The 25,760-nt window shown below is 40.8% G+C and overlaps 1 protein-coding gene across 1 annotated transcript in view; it reads left to right on the top strand.

Annotated features, from left to right (window-relative positions):
• LOC140454489 (heterogeneous nuclear ribonucleoprotein U-like protein 1) overlaps positions 1-24,829 on the top strand; it is an 81,715-nt gene extending 56,886 nt beyond the window's left edge. The window contains exons 7-15 of the mRNA XM_072549281.1: positions 301-413; positions 1,147-1,410; positions 5,543-5,665; positions 12,067-12,195; positions 18,288-18,456; positions 18,954-19,196; positions 19,756-19,892; positions 21,210-21,407; positions 22,173-24,829. Coding sequence (XP_072405382.1) covers positions 301-413; positions 1,147-1,410; positions 5,543-5,665; positions 12,067-12,195; positions 18,288-18,456; positions 18,954-19,196; positions 19,756-19,892; positions 21,210-21,407; positions 22,173-22,289 — 1,493 coding nt within the window. The 3' untranslated portion in view covers positions 22,290-24,829. The remainder of the gene's footprint in view (positions 1-300; positions 414-1,146; positions 1,411-5,542; positions 5,666-12,066; positions 12,196-18,287; positions 18,457-18,953; positions 19,197-19,755; positions 19,893-21,209; positions 21,408-22,172) is intronic.
• The last annotated feature ends 931 nt before the right edge of the window (positions 24,830-25,760 follow it).

Below are 25,760 nucleotides of genomic sequence, written 5' to 3'. Positions count from 1 at the left end.
TAATAAACTGCAGACTAAGATCAATAATCATAATGTCATAATTTAGCTGACTAGATAAATTCTTGATGAAGGGCTTATACCCAATTCTCCTGCTCTGCGGATGCTGCCTGACCTGCAACTTTCCCAGCAACACATTCTCAACTCTGATCTCCAGCATCTGCAGTCCTCACTTTCTCCTAGATAAACTCCTTGATAAAGATACTTGATTTGGAGAATTATACACAATACACATGCAGCCAAGTGAGATTTCACTGTATAATGAAATACCCTGACAGATGACAAATGAACTGTCTGATTTAGGTGAGGAAGAATTCTCATACGGGTATGGAGGAACTGCAAAGAAGTCAACAAGCTGCAAGTTTCAGGACTACGGAGAGCGATTTTCTGAAAATGATGTGATGGGATGTCTAATTGTAAGTATTACAAATTTACTTTGAATTATGTTGGTTCTTTACACTAGAATAAATGCCTTTTTTGAGTTTTATACATTTTAATGTAACAGTTACAAGCATTTTATTTGGCATTGGGAATTTGTATTTAAGGATTTTCTTGAATGTTGATGTTTGAACTGGTCAGGTTTTTGATTGGAATTGTTTTGTTGGAGCTTTGATCTGATGCATGATTTAGATTTAGTTTTCAGACTGGTAGAACAGGTAGAATGGGACTTGAATTGGCTTTGACAATCATATCTGGTCTCAACTTGGTATCTCCTGTAGAACTGTACTGTGAAAAGAAAGGAACATGAAATGTGATGTGCAAACAACAAATTCTACATTAATGTTTTAACTGCAGTCTTTGATTTATTGTCCTGCAGAGAGGTTGTGGTTGCTGTTGTTGTAACCATTGGTTTTCCACCTGAAACAGAAGTCTATACTTGCTACAGCTTAAAAGTAATTTGTCAGTGGGATACTGGCTGGATTTCTAAATGCTGAAGTCTCTTGGGTTTAGGTTAGGTGATCAGGAATGAAACTGGGAATCATACCAACATATAGATTCACCTGTTGTTGTTTGGTTACAAACTTGCTGGAAACGATACAGAGGATTGATGGTTAGATGGAAGATTTGTGCTACCACTCATGCTTGAACAACTTGGCTAAATATTTCATTACTGAACCTTTCATTTTTTTCCTTCTCCATCGTATCTAGAATTTTGAAGCTGGGGAGGATGTGGAGATGTCCTTTACAAAGAATGGAAGGTGGCTTGGTGTGGCATTCAGAGTCAAGAAAATGGCTCTGGGTGGGCGACCCTTGTTTCCACATGTGTTGACAAAGAACTGTGCGATTGAGTTCAACTTTGGACAGAAGGAACCATGGTGCAGACTTCCTGATGGCTTCATGTACATTCAACATGTGCCTCTGGATGAGCGTATACCAGGCACTTTAGGACCAAAAACCAAGTCAGAGTGTGAGGTAGGTTTGCAAATTTTGGTTGGAGTAATTATTGAGATTCTAAGATCAGGGCTGTCTATCTCAGAAAAATCTTATCCGTGTACCACATCACTGTTATTTTTTAGATGAATTCTCCATATGGTTTACTATTAATTTTCCTTGTGGCCTCTGAATTTATTTGATTTTAATTAAATAATTCAATTCAAAATATTTTAAAAATGTAGAATTTTCCAAAGCTTAGTTTTGGAATGGAGATCTTTTCTTGAGCCTGTCAAAGATCGTAATTCTGCAGTGGCCAACCTTGCAAAGGATCCAGATGGAGGTTGATGAGATTTAGGAATTTGATGTGCTGGTCACAAGTCGTCTATTCCCTTAGTCCTGTTAAGAAAAACACAATGGGAGAAGTTGGGGACCCCTGTGGCAAAGTGCCTGGTTCTTTGTAATCCCACTCCCTCAATCATTGCTTACATTGGTGCTTCCCAAACCTTTTCCTCTCTGTGACCCTATTTTGAGGCTTGGAAATTCTCACGATGCCCCCCCCCCCCCCCCACATCAACTGAAGTAGCAGGGCCATGAGAGTAGGGGCCTGTTAGAATGGGAGCACAGCCTTTGTAACTTAGTCGGAGCTCATGACAGCCACTTACTGCCTGAGTCCAAAGCCAGCTTGTGACCCTAGTTGGGATTCTGACTCCCATTTCAGGAAGCCCTGGCTTTTGCAGTACATGCTTGGAATAAAACAATCCATTGTTTATCAACATTACATGTGACAGCAGTCTAATTTATTAAACAGGTGAACATAATATATTTTCTTGAAATTTCTGGGATATTAATGGACTTAGTGCAATGGTTAGGATAAAAGTAGAGCAGGAAGGAATTGGCGACAATCGCTGATTTGAAGAATAATGAATAACCCTTTGTGAGCTTTCCAAATGAGACCCTAGGTCACAACCATACTGTTTCAAACTTATTCGGACCTCCCTATTACGGAATGGCTGGGGAGTGGTATGGCTACATTGGCTGAAGTTGGCCATTGTTCAGACAGAAGGAGGTAAAATGTATAAGAGGAACTGCTAACTAGTGGAGTTTGTAATACTGGAACAGGTTGTCAGAGATTGCTAACTTAAACACAGAATGATAATTTTGACTGAGTCACTGAGGGTTGAAGCCACTTTAGGCAGGATGGGTATGAGAGGTGTGTACAGAATAGAATATAGCACATGGATTAATGTAACCATGTGCTGATTGTTAGGAAAGTTAGAGGATAGTTTTTTTTAAGAGGAGGTGACAAGGCCAGGGATTGGAGTTTCATTGATAGATGGGCCAGAATATGGATGGAGGTTGTTTTTTAATTCATAGATGGGATTCCAGCGTCATTGGAATTGCTAGCATTTAATGCAAGCCCCAGTTGTCCTGCACAAGTTAATGGTAAGCTACCAATACAGTGTGGCATCAAAGAGCTGTACCAAAATCAGAGTCCATGAGAATCAAGGGGAAAATTTGACACTGATTGGAGTCATACCTGGCCCAAAGGAAAATGGTTGAGGTTGTTGGAGGGTCTGTAATCTCAAGGCAAGATGTCTCTTCAGAAATTCCTGAGGATAGTGTCTTTGGCCCAGCCATCTTCAGGGGCTTCATCAATAACCTTCACTACATTAGAAGGTCAAAAGTGAGGATTTTTGCTGATGATTTCACAATGTCCAGCATCATTTCTAACTACTTGGATGCCAAAGCAGTCAATGTCCAAGTCAGCAACACCTGGACAATATCCAGACTTGGGCTGAGAAGTGGCAAGTAACTTTTTGTGCCATACAAATGCCAAGCAATGACCATCTCCAATGAGAAGTTATCTAATTGTCATCCTCCACTATCAACATCCTCAGAGTTACCATTGACCAGAAACTGAAACTGAACTGGATTAGCCAAGTAAATAAAGTGGCCACAAGAGCAGGTCAGAGGTTAGCAATCCTGCAGCAAGTAACTCACCTCTTTGACTTTTCAAAGCCTGCACAAAGTTACAAGGCACAAGTCACAAGTCTAATGAAATACTCTCCAGTTAACTAGATAAGTGCAACATCAACAATTTTCAAGAAGCTTGATACTAAGCACAAACATTCACTCCCTCCACTACCAAAACTCAGTAGCAGCAGTGTGTACCTACATTATGGGTCTTCCTGTGCCACATGGACTGCAGCAGCTCAAGAAGGCAGTATGCCACCCTGCTCTCAAATGTCACCAGAGTTGATAACAAATGTTGGCCCAGCCTGCAATGCCTACTTCTCAGTGAGAAATACAAAAATGTCTTTAGGGTGTAAGTGCACCTGTGGTACTGTTTGGAAGGGAATTCCAGGATTCTTGACCCAAAGATGGTGAAAAAATTACAGCCTAGTTGCAAGACAGGAAGGTGTGTTGCTTGGAGAGGCACTTGCAGATGGTAGTGTTCTTGTGCATCTCATTCTAGAATATAGTTGGTAGAGATTATAGGTTTGGAAGGTGCTGTTGAAGAAGCCTTGATATAATGCATCGTGAAAATGATCTTGAGATATGTGAGCAGCCATGGTACATAATCCTGTAGAGAGCAGTGAAGGGCTAGCTATTTTATCAAAATCAGTTGGAGATTTGCCTTTGGGAGGTCTGTAATTTGTCATGTGAAGGGAGTGAATGTTGATGGACACTGAAAACAGTTCAGGGGTTGTTGAAAACTGGAGACACAGTTTAGTTGGAAAGAAACTGGGGCACACTCCATATCTGGAATGCTGACTTCAATCTGTTCTGCATGGAAATAAGTCAAGACCAGTTAACTATGTAGTCAAGTCCTTGGGAGCTAAGAAGTTGGAAAGGTCACTGGCTCTGTGTTATGAGAAGCGCCTGTGTTGCAAGTTCAGAGGAAGACTTAGGAGCAATGATATTAAGTGCAGCTGAGAGTGAGGGGTTGAAAAGCCCTGAAGAGTATCTGCTTCATACAACTGATCCATATTAGAACTCACAGAAAACTCAGGGGCATATCTGACTCTTTCATCTTCGCTCTCGGTGAAGAACTGGAGTTATGCTTTTGAATGATTTCTAGAATATAGTTTGAGTTGATGGGAGTGTAGACCTAAGAAGGAAGGGCATTGACTAGGACAGGAGCAATTGGTGAGGCTGCCCTTGATGGAGCAGCCTCTTGAGAAGGCGTTTTAAAGGCCAACTAAGCTAAAGTGAAGTAATGTAATTTCTTGTAGAGTTTAATATTATCTGATGCCCCATTATGTAATCAATGTCAGGGGGAGTTTCTGAGAAATCCATCGAGTATGACCTGATTGTATTTGCAATTTGATATGCATAGGGGTGTCTGACCACAATATGTTACCTCATGTTAATTCTGAATGCTAGAAATAAATAATAGGTATATCGTAGATTTTATTACTGTTCTAACTTACGAAGTGCATTGTTTGTACGGCAGTGTGGAATCATGTGGTTTTATTCCCTTAGTCTCTCCTCTGGATCTCACTTTTGTCTATTTTAAAACTAAAAGTTTCTGATCCCTAAATAAATCATAGCATATGATAATCTCATCTAGGATCATAACCGGATACTGCGATGTGTGAGCAGTTATGGAATAAAGCCCTGCAGAGGGCAGTGAAGGGCCAGCTATGTTTTCAAATTTGAGGGAGATTTGCCTTTGGGAGGTCTGTAATGTGCCAGATTGACTGTGACTTGAACAGACAGATTTGGGACAGCATCGCTTAGTTTCTGCTTCAAAATAAGATTCACAAAGAGGCCAATTCAGAGCAGCCAGCATTAGAACTTTGTGCAATTCTGGCCTACAGTACAACCCTGGATATTCAACATTCCACAGTTGGTGACCTTATTTTTAGCTCTAGAACTCCCACCCTAACCTGTGCAGGTTTCTTTGAGACCTTTTTTATGCCAGTCTTTTGGTGAAACTTTTGATCATCTATTCTGCTTTCTCCTTTGATGTCATTTTGTTTAATAACAGCTGTGGAGTATTGTGAGATGTTTTACTAAGTGTAAGATGCTAAAAAGTTGTTGCAAGCTGACTGATTTTATTAAAGAGGAATGTACTACATACATACTGTCATTGGGAGGAAGGGAGACTGGAGAAAATGATAGCACTGTTCTTTAAAGGAATTTGGTCATGAGATGTTTTATTTAGATCCTGATGATGGTTGGCCTGCCTGCAGCTGGGAAGACAACATGGGCTATTACACATGCAGCTCGCCATCCTTGGAAGAAATACAACATCCTTGGAACAAATGCCATCATGGATAAGATGAAGGTAGGTTCAGTGCATGCTGAGCATTTGGTTTCTTGTATTTGTGCCTGAACCTATAAGTAGCTTGAAGATGCTGATCTGATTCCCTATTTAACATGTCCTCAGTTTTAATGTGCCCCAGTAATAGTGTAAGAATGGGATCAGTATGTGACAAGTCTGCCATCGAAAAATGAACATAGAGTGAAAACTGGTGATGGGGCCAGGTTTCGTTGACCTAAGAATATTTTTATAGGCTGATGACATTTTGTTTTTACTGTTGTGACAATACCGTACCTTTTAAGAGAGGTGTTCTATCCTGTTTCCCTTGCAGAGGAGTGTCGTCTCAGTGGTGCCAAAATGTCTCCTTCCCGACAGGAAGTCTGTAAACAGCTTAAGTTCTCTCTAAGTGTTTTTTTAAAAGTCAGATAAAAGAATCTTGAGTAGGGAGGTTCAGGCTCTTACAGACTCAGAAGATTTTAGTTTTGCTTTCAGTTAGTTGGGGTTTTTGCTGGCTGCTGGAGCTGAAAGCTTAAATTTTCTGCTGTTCGAGTGAAGTCTTAGATAGAGACGCTTCCTCTTAAAAGTTAAAAGGGGTAAATTGTGTTGTCCCTCTCCAGTCCAGTAGAAAGAAACGTGACAATGATAACTGTATTGCAGATTTGTGGATTCTGGGTAATCCAAGATGAAGGGCAGGAAGACATTGTGGCTGAAAGAGCTGCTCCTTTTTGAGGTATTTTCAGTGTTGGAGCGGATTTCCTCAAATTCTAGGAGCTGTAATTAGAGTTTTGTCAGCTGTTGCATTATTTTGGAACTTTGAGGGAAAGAGATCAAAACAACAGCACTTAAAAAGGAGGAAGGGAAGGCAGTGACCATGTGGGAAGTGAAACCAGTAAACCTGGACAGCTGTCTGACTTAACAGTAAACCTGCACAGCCAACTGCCTCTGCTGTTTGGTTTCAAGTATCTCTGCACATCAGAATTCATCTAAGAAAAATAAACAAACAGTAAAATTCACATCTGACCTTGGAGAAGCCTGTGTGGGAGAGCTCACAGCAGGAAAGCAACTAAGTGGTTAGGCTTAAAGTGTAACCTTACTTTTTTTTCTTGGAAATCTACAGTAGTGAGTAGAATGGGGTTTTTTTTTGATTATATGTTTTTATTGAGATCTGTCTACTGATTAAACTGTAAAAATATAAAACATAGATACTAAGTTAGCCTGGAGCAGTGTTTTAGAGCAGTAAGACTGCTGTTTTCTGGGTCTGTAGATTGTTAAGGTGGAAAGATGACCACCTTATAACAGAGTAATGAGCTCTCCCTGTCGGATGTGGGAGATTAGGGAGAATTTCCATCTTACTGATGATTGTGTCTGCAGGAAGAGTGTTTGGTTGTGAATCCTATCGGATTGCATGGATTGGGGAAATGAGGAATTTACAGGAGCTATAGGTCGTGATGGATGGCAGTTGCAGGAATGGAGAAAAAATGCACATACAGGTAGATTGGTTAACTCTAGGAAAGGTAGGAGAGGAAGGCAGGCAGCGCAGGAGTCTCCTGTGGCTATCCCCATCACCTACAAGTAGGCTGTTTTGGAAAATCTTGGGGATGATGGGTCCTCAGGGGATGCAGCACTGACAGCCTTGTTTCTGATACTGAGGCTGGCTCTAATAGAGGTATGTTAGGTTCCAAGTGATCGATTGTGATAGCAGTCTTTCTAGTTAGAGGCGCAGATAGACGTCTCTGCGGTTGACAGCGAGATGTCAGAATAGTGTGTTGTTCCCCTGCTTCCAGGATCAAGGATATTTTGGAGAGGGTGCAGTACATTCTCAAAGGGGAGAGGGACCAGCAGGAGATCATTGAACACATTGGAATTAACAGCATAGGAAGAGAAATGGGATGAGATTCTGAGGAGAGAATACAGGAAGTTCAACAGGAATTTAAAAAGGAGATCCTCGAGGGTAGTAATATCTGGATTACTCCTGGGGCAGTGAGCTACTGAGAGTAGGAATAGAAGGATAGAGCAGATGATGCGTGGCTGAGGAGCTGGTGCAGGGGAGAAGGATTCACGTTTTTGGATTATTGGAATTTCTTCTGGGGTAGAAGTTATGTGTATATGAAGGACAGGTTGCACCTGAATTGGAGGGGGAGATTTGCTAGAGCTGTACAGGAGGATTTAAGATAGTAAGGTACAGGGGTAGGGGAGACCCTGGGCGACTGAGGAAAGAGATCAGACGGAGTCTGGTGCAGTTGGGAAAAGGAGAAAGTGAGGACTGCAGATGCTGGAGATTACAGCTGAAAATGTGTTGCTGGAAAAGCGCAGCAGGTCAGGCAGCATCCAAGGAGCAGGAGAATCGACGTTTCGGGCATGCTGGCGCACGAAGAAGGGCTCATGCCCGAAATGTCGATTCTCCTGCTCCTTGGATGCTGCCTGACCTGCTGCGCTTTTCCAGCAACACATTTTCAACAGTTGGGAAAAGGAGCAAGTCAAACAGTCAGGGCAGGTAGGAACAAAACTGAGAACAAGTCAGGATTGATAAGTTAACCCACATTTATTTCAATGCAAGAGGTCTAACAGGTAAGGCAGGTGAACTCCAGGCATGGTTGGGAACTTGGGGTTGGGATATCATAGCAATTACAGAAGCTTGGCTCAGGGATGGACAGGACTGACAGCTTAGTGTTCTAGGATGCAAATGGTACAGGAAGGATAGAAAGCACGGCAAGAAAGGAGGAGGGAGAGTGGTGTATTTGATAAGGGATAACATTACGGCTGTGTTTAGGGAGGATATTCCGGGAATGCACACAGGGAAATTATTTGGGTAGAACTGAGAAAAAAGGAATGATCACCTTATTGGGATCGCACTATAGACCTCCAAATAAACAGTGGGAATTTGGGCAACAAATTTGTAAGAAGATCTCAATTATCTGTCAGAATGATAGGGTGGTGTTATGATAGTGGATTTTAACTTTCCAGACATAGATTGGGACTGCTGTAATGTTGAGGGCTTGGATGGAGAGGAATTTGTTAAGTGTGTTTCTGATTTAGTATGTGGATGTACCTACTACAGAAGGAACAAAACTTTACCTACTGTTGGGAAATAAGGCAGGGCAGGTGTCTGAGGTGTCACTGGGGGAACATTTCGGAGCTAGTGATCATAATTCTATTAGTTTTAAAATAGTGTTGGAAAAAGATAGGCAGGCTCTAACAGTTAAATTTCTAAATTGAAGGAAAGCCAATTTTGATGGTATTAGGCAAGAAGTTTCAAAAGTTGATTGGGGGTGGATGTGCACAGTTAAAGTGACAGCTGGAAAATGGGAAGCCTTAAAAAAATGAGTTAATGAGTGTCTAGAGACAGTATGTTCCTGTTAGAGTGAAGGGCAGGCTGGTTGGTGTAGGGAATGCTGGATGACTAGAGAAATTGATGTTTTGATCGAGAAAAAGAAGGAAGCATATGTCCGGTATAGACAGCAGAAATGGAATGAACTCCCAGAGTATAAAGGCAGTAGGAGTATGCTTAAGAGGGAAATCAGGAGGGCAAAAAGGTGATGTGAGATTGCTTTGGCGAATAAGGTGAAAGAGAATCCAAAAGGATTCTACCAATACATTAAGGACAAAAGAGTAACGAGGGAGGATCCAAGATCAGCAAGGCAGCCTATGTGTGGAACTGCAGGAAATGGGGGAGATATAAAATAAGTATTTTGCATTAGTGTTTACTGTGGAGAAGGATATGCAAGATAGAGAATGTGAGAAAATAAATAGCAACATCTTGAAAAAAGTTCATATTACAGAGGAGGTGGTGCTGGATGTCTTAAAATGCATAAAGATGGATACATCTCTGGGACCTAATCAGGTGCACCCCTGAACTCTGTGGAAAGCAATTTCTGGGCTCCTAGCTGAGATATTTGTACCATCAATAGCCACAGGTGAGGTTCCAGAAGACTGGAGCTAACATGGTGCCAGTATTTGAGAAAGGTGGTAAGGAAAATCCAGGGAACTATGAACCATTTGAGCCTGATATTGGAGGTGGATGAGCTTTTGGAGGGATTCTTGTATTTGGAAAGGCAAGGACTGATTAGAGATTGTCAACATTGCTTTGTGCCTGGGAAATCATGTCTCACTAACTTGATCGAGTTTTTGAAAGAAGATTGACGAGGACAGAACAGTGGACATGATCTATACGACCACAGTAAGGCGTTTGACAGGGTTCCTCATGGTAGACTTGTCAGCAAGGTTCGATCACATGGAATACAGAGACAACTAGCCATTTAAATATAGAACTGGCTCAGAGGTGGAAGACAGAGGGTGGTGGTGGAGGGTTGCTTTCCAGCCTGGAGGCCTGTGACCAGTGGAGTGCCACAAAGATCAGTGTTGGGTCCACTGCTTTTCATCATTTATATAAATGATTTGGATGTGAACATAGGAAGTATAGCTATTAGGTTTGCAGATGACACCAAAATTGGAGGTGTAGCAGACAGTGAAGAAGGTTACCTCGGAGTACAGTGTGATCTTGATCAGATGGGCCAGTGGGCCGAGGAGTGGCAGATGGAGTTTAATTTCGATAAATGTGAGGTGCTGCATTTTGGAAAAGCAAATTAGGGCAGGAGTTATGCACTTGATGGCAAGGTCCTGGGGAGTGTTACTGAACAAAGAGACCTTAAAGTGCAGGTTCATAGATCCTTGAAAGTGGAGTCACAGGTAGACAGGGTAGTGAAGAAGATGTTTGGTATGCATGCCTTTATTGGTCAATGCTTTGAATATAGGAGTTAGGAGATCATGTGGTGGCTGTAATAGGACCTTGGTTAGGCCACTTTTGGAATACTATGTGCAATTCTGGTTTCTCTGCTCTATGAATGATGTTGTTAAACTTGAAAGGGTTCAGAAAAGATTTACAAGGATGTTGCCAGGATTGGAGGGTTTGAGCTATATGGAGAGGCTAAGTAGGCTGGGGCTGTTTTCCGTGGAATGTTGGAGGCTGAGGAATTACCTTTTAGAGGTTTATAAATCATGAGGGTCATGGATAGGGTGAATGGAGTTGGGAAATCCAAAACTAGAGGGCATTGGTTTAAGATGAGAGGGGAAAGATATAAAAGGGACCTAAGGGGCAACTTTTTTTCTTGCAGAGGGTGGTGCATGTATGGAATGAACGGCCAGAGGAAGTGATGGAGGCTGGTACAATTACAGCATTTAAAAGGCACCCGGACAGGTATATGAATAGGAAGGGTTTAGAGCAATATGGGCTAAATTCAGACAAATGGATTTGTTTGGATAGATTTATTTTGGATATCTGGTTGGCATAGATGAGTTGGAACACAGATCTGTTTCCATGCTTTACATCTCTATGAATGTAGCAGTCTAATTGCATTTGCCAACTGGGTGTTTATGGGATGTTGCCCATATTGGAGCAGTTGATGATTCATAATTAAGTAATGCATTATTTTATACAATCCCTATAATTTGGAAACTGGCCATTTAGCCCAACAAGTCCATACTGACCTTCCAAAGAGTATCCCATCTAGGCTCATTCCCCTACTACTCTACATTTACCCTGACTAATGCACCCAACCCACACGTCCCTGACCACTGGACAATTTAGCATAACCAATTCAGCTGCACATCTTTGGACTATGGGAGGAAACTGGAGCACCCGGAGAAAACCCACACAGACACTGGGAGAATGTGCAAACTCCACATAGACAGTTGCCCAAGGCTGGAATCGAACCCGGGTCCATGGTGCTGTGTAGCAGCAGTGCTAACCACTGAGCCACCATGCCACCCTTTTTGTTAAGTATTTCAATAGAAGTAAGCGTGTTTTGATTCAAGCTTAGTGGTGGAGCAATTGCATCAAATCTGAAACACAGTTCCTTACACTAGCCTTTTAAAACATGTAAAACTAAGGGTCTGTAACACTGTGATATGTTTGTGCTTGCAACCCCGTTTTGGAAGGTTTGAAAATATCTGTAATTCTATCAAACACTTCTTTCAGTCAGCCATTGCTAGACAAACGTCAAAAGTCAGCTGAAGTGGTGATAGTTTTGATTTTATCACCATTCTGTTATAAAATTATGCACATGCGCAAATGTCCTTTATAATCTTTGGTGGGGTGGTAGAACTTGAGTCTTAGTTAAGCATTATTGTTTAAAATTTAGGAAGCAACCAAATACAAAATGTAGTGTTTCTAAGCCTAAAATGTATATGAAATAGTTAGCATCTTCCAAAGCAAGGTTATAAAGGGAGGCAAGTACAAGAGCAGTTGGTGAGTTTCCAAAAGAGAATTGAACACTAGCTAATTGGCTCTGTAGTTCTTAAATTGGTTTTGATACAAATTGGGTGAATATCAATAATTCCAAGCTACATGGCACCCATTAGGAGCCAGTGCTCACTCAGACCTAAAGAGTCCAGTCCTTTTAGCAGTTGGCATTTCTGCGTTTTCACAGGTGATGGGTCTTCGCCGTCAACGCAATTATGCCGGCCGTTGGGATGTCCTAATCCAGCAGGCTACTCAGTGCTTGAATCGCCTCATCCAGATTGCTGCTCGCAAGAAACGTAACTACATACTTGACCAGGTACTGTTGTGTTTCCATGCTTTATTACTACATTAGATAAGCTAGTTTAATTTCATTTGTTTATGATAGCAAATTAATGATACATTTATTTAGCAAATTAGAGGTTTGTAATATTGTTTAAAAATTGTAAATAAAGTTGAACTTTGTTTCGTTGCTTGGGATCAACTGAAAATAGCCATCTCACGTAAAGAACAAAATTACAAGATGAAATGTAATGATGTTGCTGCTTAAAAGTAAAACACCAATGGTGAGTAAGTGACTGATCTCCATTGTTACTAAGTTTAAAAAAAATGCTTTAAAAAGTAAATATAGTAATTGGAACTTTGTTTTGTTAAATAGTTGATGTTCAGGTAAGTTATGACTAACTATTATTGACTTTCCAGGGCCTCCAGGATGGGCAAGGTAAGTACAGGTCTAAAGGGCAATCTTTGGCTCAGGATAACTGTAAGTACCACTGGTAAGTAGTTATATGTTGTCTTGTCTGGGGCAGATGGTCTAATGAAGAACTGGTAAGTATCAGTGAGTGTAGTTAGGGTCAAGGTAGGAAAACCTTTGCACTTTCTTGATGGCATTTGTAGAATTGATTGAATTCCTCAGAAGTGCAAATCCTACTTGTGATTTCAGATGCTCAGCTACACGAGAACCTGATAGCCAGCCATCCACTATAGGAACCCAGTAATCACTCCATATACTTCATCAGTTTATTTGAACTTTAAAGTTTTGTTAAATTTGAATCAGATTGGCTTTTCCAATGTTTCTGAAAATATTTAATTGGGCCCTTGGCTGAAATGTTCCCCATTCCAGTGGCCCACACATTTAACATTTATGAATTTGGTAGCTCTACTTAATGCGCACTGAAGATTGGCATGTCTAATTTAACATTCCTACAAGTACACTTAAAGATCTGTACTTCTGTTAAATTTCACAGCCATGTTTGGTGTGCATGTTGTAGTTGATTTATGCTGCAAAGGCTTTGGGTCTTGTGTTGCTCCATAATTCCTGTATTCAAAGTCTGGAAGTGTCCATATTTTTAAATACAGAGCAAGGATTTTATCCTGGCAGAACATCACAACCTAGGAAGCTTTTAGTTTTGAAAATAAGAATGGAGATTAAGTGTAATTACACAATGGTTTTGCAAGGTTGCAGTGTTCTATAGAGAACATGTTGCATAACAAAGAATTAATGTTTAGTACACGATACAGTTTTCTACTGAATAGATTACAGCTGTACTGTATCACCAATTTGCATGTTTGTACATGTAAAATGTGATATTGCCAGCTGCCTTGTGAAAAGGGATTGTTGTTAGTTTTAAAAAGAGTGAATTGCTTGACATGAGAACTTTGAGAGCCAGGAGGAGGGTCATGTCAGGGGTCACAGGGCAGAGCTGTGACATTGGGGCAGAGGACCCGTGAGGCTGGAGGATTGGTTTGGAAAGCTGGCAATCTCTGCAGTGGCCATTGCTACCCGGGAAATTGCAACCCCCATTTTGGATTCTATCCTCCACTTTGGCAAGTTCTGCTCCAGATGTTTCACAAAGTGCACATAAGAGGAAGTGTAGCAGCCTGGTGGGAAGTTGATCAATAAAATTTTGCAGCATGAAAAGATGCTGTTTGGTCCATCTGTGTCTGCACTCATCATCAAGTATCTCTAGTCAATTCTAGTCCCCTTTTCTAGTACTTGACCTGTAGCCATTAATACAATGGCATTTCAAGTATTCATCAAAATACTTAAATGTGATATTCCCTACCTCTACTCCCTGCTTTCAGATGTGGAAGTTTTAATTTAAATTTAAATCTGCCCCATGGTTATTGATCCCTCTACTAAGGAAGTTGGAAGATGTGGACAAAACTGAGGGTTAGAGTTGATGGCTGTTACTTGATTTGTATAATAAAGTGATGGTGATGTACCCCAGAATTGTTTCTACACTGTTTGGATTAATTATAGGGTGTAGTGTAATATTATTTGCTGATGATTCAAATCTGAAAGGTTTATTACTGGTACTGTAAAAAGATTTAAGGTCAGTGTGGGTGGAATGATGAGCAGTGGAAGAAGACTGTCATCCTTCCAAAATCAAAGGATGCAATTAAATAAGGAATGGAAGTACACAGTAAATGGGTGGACACTGAATCTACAGAATAAGATAGGGATTTGAATACAAACAATAAAAATTCAAAATAAACTTAAGTTAGTATTTAATGTCTTATAAGTAGCACAGAGACAGGGAGGAAAATATGTCACACAGTAGTTTGGCCATTGTGCAACTTTCAGTGCCTTGTTCCAAATTAGGACAAAGTCATGTACAGATTGCTCAGGGTGATGCCACAGTGAGGTGAGAGAATAGAAATTTCTTGATGCTGAGTTGTCGGAACATTGGATTCAGATATATGCCATTGCATTTTTTCTTAAAGGAAAATTAGATCAACATTTAAGTCAGAAGAAAATACAAGCGAATGGGGAAAAAGAGTTGGGTCTCAGCTTTCACTTTAACTGACAGCCAACTGGCATCCTATGCTCACTGTTTCAAAATGCAATGATTTCAGTTATAAGCTAGTGTGCTGGTGTCAACAAAACTATTCACTTGTCTGCATACAGTCAGGTATCTTTTCCTATTAACTAGGATATCCTTTCCAGGAACATTATTACTGTTCTCACCTTCCCCCTCCACCATTATTAACATGTGTCTTTACTTTTGATGCTAGTCTGGTGACACTACCATCATGCCATAAATATCCCTGTTAGGTATGCAGGTATTTTGTTTTTTACAAAATATATACAAATTGTTGCTTGTCCTGAGCACTGCTTCTGAGAGATGTAGTGGTCTCTTTGATTGTGATGTGAACAATGCACGTTCTTGTTCTATATAGTGCATGTAGCTCCAACATTGAATAAATCATGGTTCATCTGATTGTATTCTGAACTCCATATGCCCCTCTACCTGAGTGACTTCTGATTCCCTTGCCTTACCAGACTCTATCTACCTCCACCTTTAAAAGTAATCCAGTGACCCTGCCTTATGAGACAGAATTCCAAAGAAAAACAAATCCCTTACCTCTATCTCAAAAGGCAGCTCCTAATTCTAAAACAGTCTCCCTCTTGTTCTGCTTTGTTATCATTGATAAGGCTGGATTTTCAGTAATTATATAAGTAGATTGTACCATATAAGACCAGCACTTTCAAATACGAAGACAAAACAGTTGTATTCTGAAAGTCCCTGTTAAGGTTAGGAATTGTAATCTGTAACATGAATGAGAGACAATATCTGGTAGTGTGTTAAAACAACAGTTTTATTGAAAGCAGTGATAATAGTAGTACAGGTACACAATCCTTTGTCCAAAATCTGGAAAGCTCTGAAATCCGAAATTTTCTTGTGGAGTGTGGAGCGTCATTTTGGCGTGTGAACCACGTCACTCAGATGTGACATGGTGGTGTGGCCCAGCACCGGTGTCTCAGCGCTCGTACTAGTTCTGTGTTCGTCTGCTGTTTGGGGTTTGTTTAAATTTCACTGTGAAAATGTCATTTATTCTGAAATTCAAAAAAATTCTGACTTCTGGAAAACAACTGGCCCCAAGGATTTCGGATAAAGGATTGTGTACCCGTACTATAAAAATAATTACATTTAAAAGAAAGGAAAGATAACTTTTAATGAAAGCGTGAGAGGAAATGCACCTTTATTTATAGCACAAATAGTAAGTCCAAATTCGTGTATCCACATTCCACAATGATAAAATAGTGCAAAATTAATCTGTCTGTGCCAGATCATTAAAATGGTAAACAAATATTTGGTATGTAGATCACCAGATCTCTGGATATTACATAGGGTAAGATTCTCAGTTCCGCTCTTTTCATCGGTCGTTGACCACTCGGAGGCAGCAGCAAATTTTTGGCTCCATTCCAGTTTTTTGAGGCTTCGTCCTGACTCTGCCTGAATAAAAGGCCTGAACAAACCATGGATTGGTACTTCTCACAGATTTGGTAAACTCTGCACACTTACCTGAACTCCGATTGTTGACCATTCTTGATGATGCCTCCCATTTGTTAAGTTTCCGTTAATCGACCTCCATTTCATTGACCAACCCATGGCAGGCTAATTGTTGTCCCAGCATGTAGTTCAGGGGTCATGTGGTCAATGCAGTAAGGACAGTTATGGGGAAAAGAAACCATTTTTGGTGATTAAACAGTATCCAGTCAAATCAACAATGGTAATTGTTATATCCTTGGGAGTAGGGCGCAAGTTTATAGTTGAATAATGCCATGGATTACAGAATTGGTTAATTTTGACTTTATTGAAGGATAATCCAGTTTCAAGCACTGTTTACAATGTATAAATTCAGTTCAGGGATATTTAAAGATCAAAAGTAAATCAAAAATTAGATATAAAAGAAAAAATTGTAAAAATTGATCATTTCTTGTAGGCCTATGGCTCCTTGGAATATTCACACCAAAATATCTCCAATGGTATTTCACTGAACTTGATTCTGAGGGAGCACATCAAATAACTTTAGGAAAAAGGATTGCTCAAGGGGCTTGTAGCCTAGAGGTGAGAAATAAGTCATAATAAAAATAAGACATTTGTTGGGAAAATTGGTAAACTGGAGAGTGAAAGATTTGCTGATTAGCTCAGTTGGCTGGACAGCTGGTTTGCAATGCAGAATAATTCTGACAACATAGGTTCAATTCCCACACTGGCTGAAGTTATCAGAAAGGATACTCCATTTAACCTTTCCTCTCAGCTGAGGCGTGGTGACCCTCAGGTTAAACCACCGCCTCTCTTTCACTGTAATGAGAGACCAGGCCTGTGGTTCATTAGGACTATCACAACTTTTATTTAAAATAAATATTGCTGTAATGAGTAACCTTACAGTGAGATTGTGTTTCCCAAATGTTGGAATACATCTGACAATAGCTTTTCTGTTTTAGTGTTCCCTTGGTGTGAGGGGCAAGAGATTATATATTATAAGGGACTGCTCATTTCCTTCACAGATAGAAACGGGATGGATTATTGTACCATCCTGTGATCTGTCAAATGGCTGGGACATTTAATAAGATGGGAAGCAGGCATCTAAAATAGTCATAAAAATTCTTGCATCCTGTCTCTGTATATAGAGAGGTACTGACACTGTTAGAGGCAGATTGAGACTTAATATATCTAAACAAGGAATTGTACAAAGTACAATGAGCCAAGCTCATGATTAAAAACGCAGCAAGGTTACTTGATGATATTGACATTATTCATTTGCCAAATGTGTTGAGTGGTGGGTAGCTGCAGTACAGGAGTTAATGAGTTAGCCACTTAAAGCGCTAGGGTCTCTTATGAGATTGTAGGGGAATTTGCCCAATAATTTCCATTCTGACAGGGATTTGAGTGTTACTGTACACAGCTGCAGTGACTGATTTAACCAAAGATTTTGAAACGAAACAAATTAAACAATGCAGTTTCTATGGTTATCACAGCCACTTCTGTCAAACCCATGATTCCTGTTTTTGATTGTTGATCTTGTAATGGTACGAAGTAACGCAACATTTTGTACATTACATTAATTTATGAATTAGTATGATTTGGAAACTTTTAACAGTCTGGAATCACCACTTGTTTGTGCACTAAATTCTAATTTTACTTGGTTTCCAGATGGAAATTATTTGGCCTAAAACTGTCTATTTTGTCTACAGGCAGACAGGGTTTGTTACTTTTGTGATTACTGTTCTGAGGCCCAGAGCATTTGGAGGTTGCTGGAAAAGATGTAGATAGGTAGAGATTGTCAGTCCTGGATGCTTCAAATTTTCAGTCATAAGAGCACATGTGCTGAGATGTTTATGCTGTTGGTTTAGTTTGTCTAAATTGTGGAGCAACAAGAGATCTTCCTAAGCCTATCAAGCCCCTGTCCAATTTATACAACAGTGAAACAGTTTGGATACTTGCTAGGTTTTGCGGGTAAGTTTCTTTTCTGGAAGGGTATGAGGGAGGTGCCCACCCTTCCAGAACATTGAGCTATGAGGGGGACAAACTGTTTATTTCATCGTTTACAGGCCTCAATGTCTGCAAACCAAGCAACAAATAATGAACAATTTTGCCTCTTCTTTGTCACCATTGCTAGACAAATGTTTATGGATCAGCACAGAGACGAAAAATGCGTCCTTTTGAAGGGTTTCAACGCAAGGCTATTGTAATTTGTCCCACGGACGCCGATTTAAAACAACGGACAATAAAGCGCACTGATGAGGAAGGAAAGGATGTTCCTGATCATGCAGTTTTAGAAATGAAAGGTAGGAAACTGGAAACATCCACCCTGTTTAAAAAAAGTCAGAAGGGAAAAAAAAACAACAGTCAGATAGCTCTCTTCCCTTCTTCATCCTTTGTTATTGTTCCCACATCAAACCCATTTCACCGTCTCTTTCCTCTTACCAGATGTACACACTATAAACCCCAGGTTAGTAACCAAGAATGTTCTGACCATCACCAGATTCTCTGATTTATGTGGTGTCCATAAGTGTGTTGATGGCAACCAGTTACACAATGTCAAGTGATCTGCTTGGAAATTCAGAAGCAGTTTTCTGGTGATGGCAGTATTTTTTTCTTTAATTTTGTTTTTCCTTGCACCCTGCTTTCTCCCAGCGATGAGTGGCATTGGCCCCCCGGCGCAAAGATCCGTCCTGTGGCGGTTCAATCTTGACTTCTGCCAGACCTGGGTTTGGCCATTAACGTGTCTCCTCTTGTGTCTCTTCTTTTCCTCTTGGTCTCGTTTTGTGCGTGTGGCTCCCAGCAAACTTCACCCTGCCCGAGGCCGACGAGTTCCTGGATGATGTCACCTACGTAGAGCTCCAGAAGGAGGAGTCGCTGAAGCTGGTGAGTGAATACAACGAGGAAGGGAAAAGGGCCGGCCCTCCTCCGGACAAGCGATTCGACAACCGATCTGGCGGCTTCCGTGGGCGTGGAAACTTCAACCGGTTTGACAATCGTGGCGGGCAGGCAACACGTGGGTTCACCCGTGGTGGATTCCGAGCAGGTTAGTGGCTGGGACCATTGAGAGAGGTCCCAAGTTTGCATTGTTTTTAAATTAGCCTCGATGAAACACTTGAGGCTCCACTTACTAGCTAATGATGGAAAGGGTTCTAACTTTAAAAGCTGGTGTCATGTCAGAAGCACTTGTTCACAGACAGACTGAACTTTACTCTGGGAGTAGTGGTTCCACCCTGTCTCGTCTAAAAGTGAGGGGTGATTCCACTTCCACTTGGCCAGCTTTCCCCACAGCCACTGTAATTGGCTTGAGGTTGGACATCTGGCCTCAGAGGAAATCCCACCTCAGAGCTGGCAACCACTCAGTTCATTGGAAGATTTCAAAACTTAATTTGATAGCTTTTTTGATAGGCACCATTAATAATAGTTCTGCAACAAGGCACGTGGATGGATTAGATGCAGAGAATTGAATTGTGGAATAAGCTGAACAGACCACTCTTGCTCTCATGTTCACCTGTTGTTGGAACATTTTCAGCCTGTTGATGCTCTATATAGATACAGAACTTGCAAGAGTCGCACATTAAAATCTATCTGTCTGTTAAATTCAGGCTACAATCGTGGAAGTAACACGCAGAGCCGTTGGACCAACAGCAGCACCAACAACCGTGGTACCTACAATCGAACTCAGACCTACAACTCAACCCGCACAGCCACCTACAACAAACCCAGTTACAATCAGAGTCAGGTAACCATCATTGATAGATAATCGAGCAGGAAGAACAGTAGATGGGAGTTAGCTGGAATCAGTTGCAGTTGCCTTCTTTATTGAATATGAGGGTGAGAGTGAGCAACCAGTTTTATGGGATTTACATTCTTATGCAAGAATTATATATTTATGTAGAGCCTCTCATATCTGCAAGGGTGTCCCATTTTGTTCACTGCCCCGTGGCAGAATGAACACTTCAACTCCCCCCTCCAACTCCACCAAGGATATGCAGCTCCTGGGCCTCCTCCATTGCCGAACCCTAACCATCCGATGCCGGGAGGAAGAATGCCTCATTTTCCACCTTTGGACCCTGCAACCACATGGGATTAATGTGGATTTCACCAGTTTCCTCATTTCCCCTTCCCCCACCTTATCCCAGTCCCAAGCATCCAGCTCGCACTGCCCTCTTGACCAGTCCATCATCTTTCCCACCTGTCTGCTCCACCCTCCTCTCTGACCTATCACATTCTGACCCCACCTTCATCTACCTATTGCATTCCCAGCTACCTTCCCCCTGCCCCTGTCCCCGCCTCCCATTTATCTCTCAGCACCCCCTCCCCCACACCTCCTGATGAAGGACTTATGCCAGAAGCATCGATTCTCCTGCTCCTCGGATGCTGCCTGACCTGCTGTGGTTTACCAGCACCACACTTTTGACTCTGATCTCCAGCATCTGCAGTTCCTACTTTCTCCCGATGTATTTTAGAGCTAAATTTATTGAAATACAGTCACTATCTTTGTGGATACTCCTGTCAGTCACTTTGTCCTTGGCAAAATCCTCCCTATTCCAGATAAGCTCTTGGTCATGGTTGTGGAAGGATAAATATTTATGAACACTCCTCTTTTGAGCTGATATCCATGGCACTAACCAATGTTTCTCAGATGCAACTCCAACAGTTGCAATAAACTGTTTGTCAATTTCACTTTGATCTGTGTTTTTGTGATATCTAACCTATTGGGCAAATTTCTCTGACATATTCCATGGCATTCCTCATTCATAAATGGTCTTGAATCCAATAGCCATCTAACTTTGCAATGAGTGAACAGCCACTGAGTCAGTCTGACTTGTGTTTGGATTCTTCAATTAATCTTCAACCTAGTGCTTCCTCAGTTTGTATCGACTCCTGTTGGCCCCTGTGAGGCTGGTGCTGACACTTCTTGATTAATCTTCCTGCCCAAACCTGCTACAGAACAATTAAATCAAGAGAACTGCAGACTAAAGGTTATCCTGTTTGGCCATTCTGAGCTTTAATCACCAATCTGTAATAAATTTGCCATGTTTTATTTCTGTTTCAGCCAGCACCTACGCCAGCAGTACCAACGACAACACCGACAACATACGCTCAGAGTTACACTCAGGGCTACAGTCAAGCATACACTCCCAATTACAGCTACGGAAACTATAGCAGCTATGGGAACTATAACCAAGGCTACACTCAGCCCCAGACTGCAACGCAACCTTACACCCCACCGTACCCCAACCAGTACCAGCAGGTAATTTTTCATAGAGTCAACATGTTGTGCTAACTCATTTTTTTTGTATGTTTTAACTCTTCCTTAGTGTCAGGTATTGGGGTCTCAACGTTATTATCAGGGCATCAGGCACATATATGGTCAGATTCAGGATTGTTGGATTCTGTAGGATAGATATCCTGCCTTCAAGAGCCGCTAGTCAGTCAGAAACTGGCCGCTTGTGTAGTCTCAACAGTGCCACTGGGAGTGATAGCCACTGTTCGTGGGAGACGGGGCAGTCACTGAGTCCCAGGACCAGTAGCTGGGACAGACTTGCAAGGGACAAGTCTGGTAGGCTCAGAGTGAGGTGGAAGAGTGTGGTGCTAGAAAAACACAGCCAGTCAGGCAGCATCCAAGGGAGCAGGAGAATCGATGTTTCGAGCATAAGCTCTTCATCAGCTCTTCCTGAACATTTCAAAACGAGTCCAAGTGAATTAAGCTCACTGAGCTGGAAAGTTCATTTTCAGACGTTTCGTCACCATACTAGGTAACATCTTCAGTGAGCCTCTGGACAAAGCGTTTGAAAATGAACCTTCCAGCTCAGCGAGCAAACCTGCATCCAGAACCTCAACCTGAGCTACAAATCTTCTCAAAACTTACTAATTTCATATCTTGCTTTAAAAAAGGTACATGGACGTATAGTTTTTATTTAATTCACTTGGACTCGTTTTGAAATCTTCGTTGTTTTCAGTGAAGCTTAATTGCTGTGGATTTAACATTGCCTGTATTCTCCCTTTTGTTCTCCAGTATGCACAGCAGTGGAGCCAATATTACCAGAACCAGAGTCAGTGGAACCACTACTACGGGAACTACAGCTATGGGAATTACTCAGGAGGATCTCAGGGCTCTGGGACACAGCAGTAAAACCCAAATTCTAAAGCTACCGTCACAAAACCCTTTTTTAAAAAAAAAAGAACACAGAATTATTCTACTAGCAGTCTGTTGTATTTAAGATTTAAAAGCTGCATCAAGGTGTGAAACACACCAGTTTTCAGTCATTTTATTGTGTCGATATAGTAGTAGTGATTGTAAAGTTGAAAAAATTGCAAAGGAGAAGGAATAAACAGTTTAAAGATTCTAAGATGTTTCGTGTAATGAAGCCTTTTTAGATTTCTATGTAACTTTTTACTGTTAATAAGCTGTCGATATTTTGTCGGTAATTAATGACAAAATTTCTTCAAAATAATTAGAACCTTGAATATGTTAACTTTTTTTATATAATGTATAACTACTCATGTGACTTTGCTTGTGCATTTACGTTGAGTCTGGTTGAAACAGCTTTTTGTATCTGGGGAAGATTTATGACTGAATGACACACACACAGCTTTTTGGTGTTACTGCTGTCAATAACGTCTTGTAAGAGCTTGTGTTTGTGTGAAATATAATTAAGGGCCCAGGGAATATTTTTGATCTCAATGTTGGGTTTTAGTATCGTATCTATCTTGGGTAACGAACGCTCAGAACTATCTCTGGATATGCTTCAGGTCTGGCAACTGTGCTAATTGTAAAAAGCAGGGATTCAAATGAAGAACTAAACACTCCACATTGTGTACAAACCAAACCAAATCATTTTACAATATCATTCAGGCAGTCAATTTGTTTCACTGCCACTTTGGCTGATGAACTGAAAAAAATTGTCTTCCATCTCCAAAAGCTGACAAACGTATACTGTTAATAAAAACAAATCTGCCTATCTCTTGGTTTTTGGGTATGTTTTGCTTCACTTGCTTCACATAGTCTTGGTCCCTGAAGGGGGTATGGTATGTATCTGGTTGGACCTGAAGAAGTGGGTGTGGGGGAAGAGAGAGTGTGGCCGAATATCTATCCTTCCTGAGGTGCTGTGCACGAGGAAGGTAAGTGAAAATATTCCAAGACTTGTTGCGACAGCAAATACATGGTAACTTTGTAACATAAGCCTTTTGTCACAAAATTCCACGGTAGAACTTGTGATCTCCACTTGTGGAACAAATTGTCTTTATTTGGAATGTTCTAAATAAGAAAACAATTTTTGAAAGGCATGGTTTGTGAGCTGGAGGTGAATAACTTGATCCAAATCTAGACATGAAATGCCAACCTAGATAAATTTACTCAGAGTTGATTGGACCAGCATGATGGGCTGAATGGCCTCCTGTGCTGTATTATTAAATAATTAGGATATTTTGTTTAATTGTGTTTACTCCCTGCATGTTACTTGGCCACTAAATATTTTCAACTGAAGTTAGTCATTATGGGATCATGCATTTCTCTGCATTTGAGGCAGGTGAGGATATTATTATCACAGGGAACTAAATTTCAAACATTCAATTTACCTATTTTTCTCCACTCTCCTGATATCTTGAGTGAGTAGCTCAAGTAACTTCTAATAACCTGTTTTGGGCAGGCATGATGAGATTCACGGGCTCTTGGTTTGAAATAAATATTACGGAGGGTTAAAAGTGATCAAAAATATACAGAGAGGGTTCCCCTGGTGAGCGAGAAAGACGCCCACAGTGAGTTGCTGAACTGTACAGGTTTTGCTTGGTCCCAGCTTTGGTCCTTGTGAAGGACATTTTTTTTGCTACCTTCACAGCCTAAGTGGTAATCTTGTGTAATAGATCACATGCCTGTTCAGAAGCCACTTGACTTTCAGTCCAGAAATGTATGTATTGAAAATTGGGTGTGATCGTTGAAGAATGAAGTGAGCCAATTCATATAACAGTGTAGCCTAGAGCTGCTTGCTTTGGCAGAGGGAGCGATCTCGTGACTTGGCCCTACTGAGAGGCTGTGTGGATCATTTTATAACAGATTTTTAAAATGGTGTTCTGTAATAGAATACCTGTTAATGGAATACAAGACAAGGCTAATTGGAAATGGTACCAAAGGCAAATTAATTATCGATAGGATTACAATGGAAGGTGAGGAGGAGGGGGAAAAGTCTCTTAAAAACCTTCAGGAAATTATTGTATGCAAGATGGTGGCCTGCACTGTAGTGACCCACAGACTACTGATGGTGTGTTTTATTTCACTTTACAGATAGCTTATTGAGATAAGATTGCATGTCGTGGGAAAGTGCTTTTTTTTTGTAAATTTAATACAAGTTTTGTGTTGTCACTGATTCATATAGGAAAGCGTTTCTCCATTCTGATACAGAGGCAAAGGCCAGTTATTACAAGAATATTTGTTAAGTAGTCCTAGGAATAATGATCACCAAGATGCCTATGTCCTACCAGGCTGTCAGTCTAGAGTAATGCTTCATAGTGTGCAAACAATGCTCTCTTTCCCTGTTGATAATCTGCCATTTAACTTTACATTTGGTTAAGTTCAAAAGCTTTTACTTTGTGACTTTGTCAGTACTTTGTTACACTGAATAAAATTGAACAATTATGTTTAAGCAAAAGAACCATTAAAAATGAATTTTGAACTGATCTATACATTGTTTGCAATTAGTATTTATGGTTTTAAGCAGCTGACCAAGTTTATAAGTGGAGGGGGTTGATATGCAGCAAAAGAACAGCTACATGACTCAGCTTTGGAATCCAGATGATCACCCTAAAGGCTTTTTAATAAACCTGTTATATTATTTCTACTTATACAGTGACAGCTGTTTCTGTAAATGTAGTTGCATTGACCCTTTGATAATTGGGATACCTGAAAGTTTCATCCCAGCTTACCTGGAAATCTTACCTTGTTTCTCTGACCTTTTCTCACGCTGACCACTCACTTTTGGTTTGACAGCAGGTTACAGCTGTGTTGGTACACCTTAAAGGGTAGAGGCTGGTGTACAATATTTATCACGTATCTGGGCCTCACATTCCAGAAGAACAGCCAGTATGAGAAATGAAAGTATGAATGAGCCATGAAGCACCGTGGTGTTACACTTTTCACATCTTCAGGATCCCTTAGCTAACTTCATTGTCAACAAATTTCCTTCAAATTTTCCTCCTGCACAAGTAAATGTTCATGCACAGTAAAGTGTCATAAAGTGCAACGAGGAAAACAATCAATCAGACTTTCATTTTTGAGTTGCGTTTGAGGGAATTTTGAGAACTAGGTGCTGAACTAATATGATGTATCACAGACAAATCCCATCTAACACAGAATTTCTGATCATACATCATTCCCTCAGTAGTACATTGAAGTACCTGCTTGAATGTCAGTAATAAGCCTCAGTAGTTGAAATTTTACCCTGTTTCTAGCCTGTATTTTCCCTGACCTATAAATGCGTCATGCTGATGCAAAATCTCCAATTTGCAGCGCTAACCTGTCAGTTGCAGGTTCTCTAGTTTAGGGAATTGAATTCTGTTAGTTGCTCTTCAATCACTGCCCCATTGCCAACTGAATTTAAACTATAGTTAT

This window comes from Chiloscyllium punctatum, chromosome 29 (genome assembly GCF_047496795.1).
Source record: "Chiloscyllium punctatum isolate Juve2018m chromosome 29, sChiPun1.3, whole genome shotgun sequence".
Classification (NCBI taxonomy): Eukaryota; Metazoa; Chordata; class Chondrichthyes; order Orectolobiformes; family Hemiscylliidae; genus Chiloscyllium; species Chiloscyllium punctatum.
This window is presented reverse-complemented; position numbering and strand designations above follow the sequence as displayed.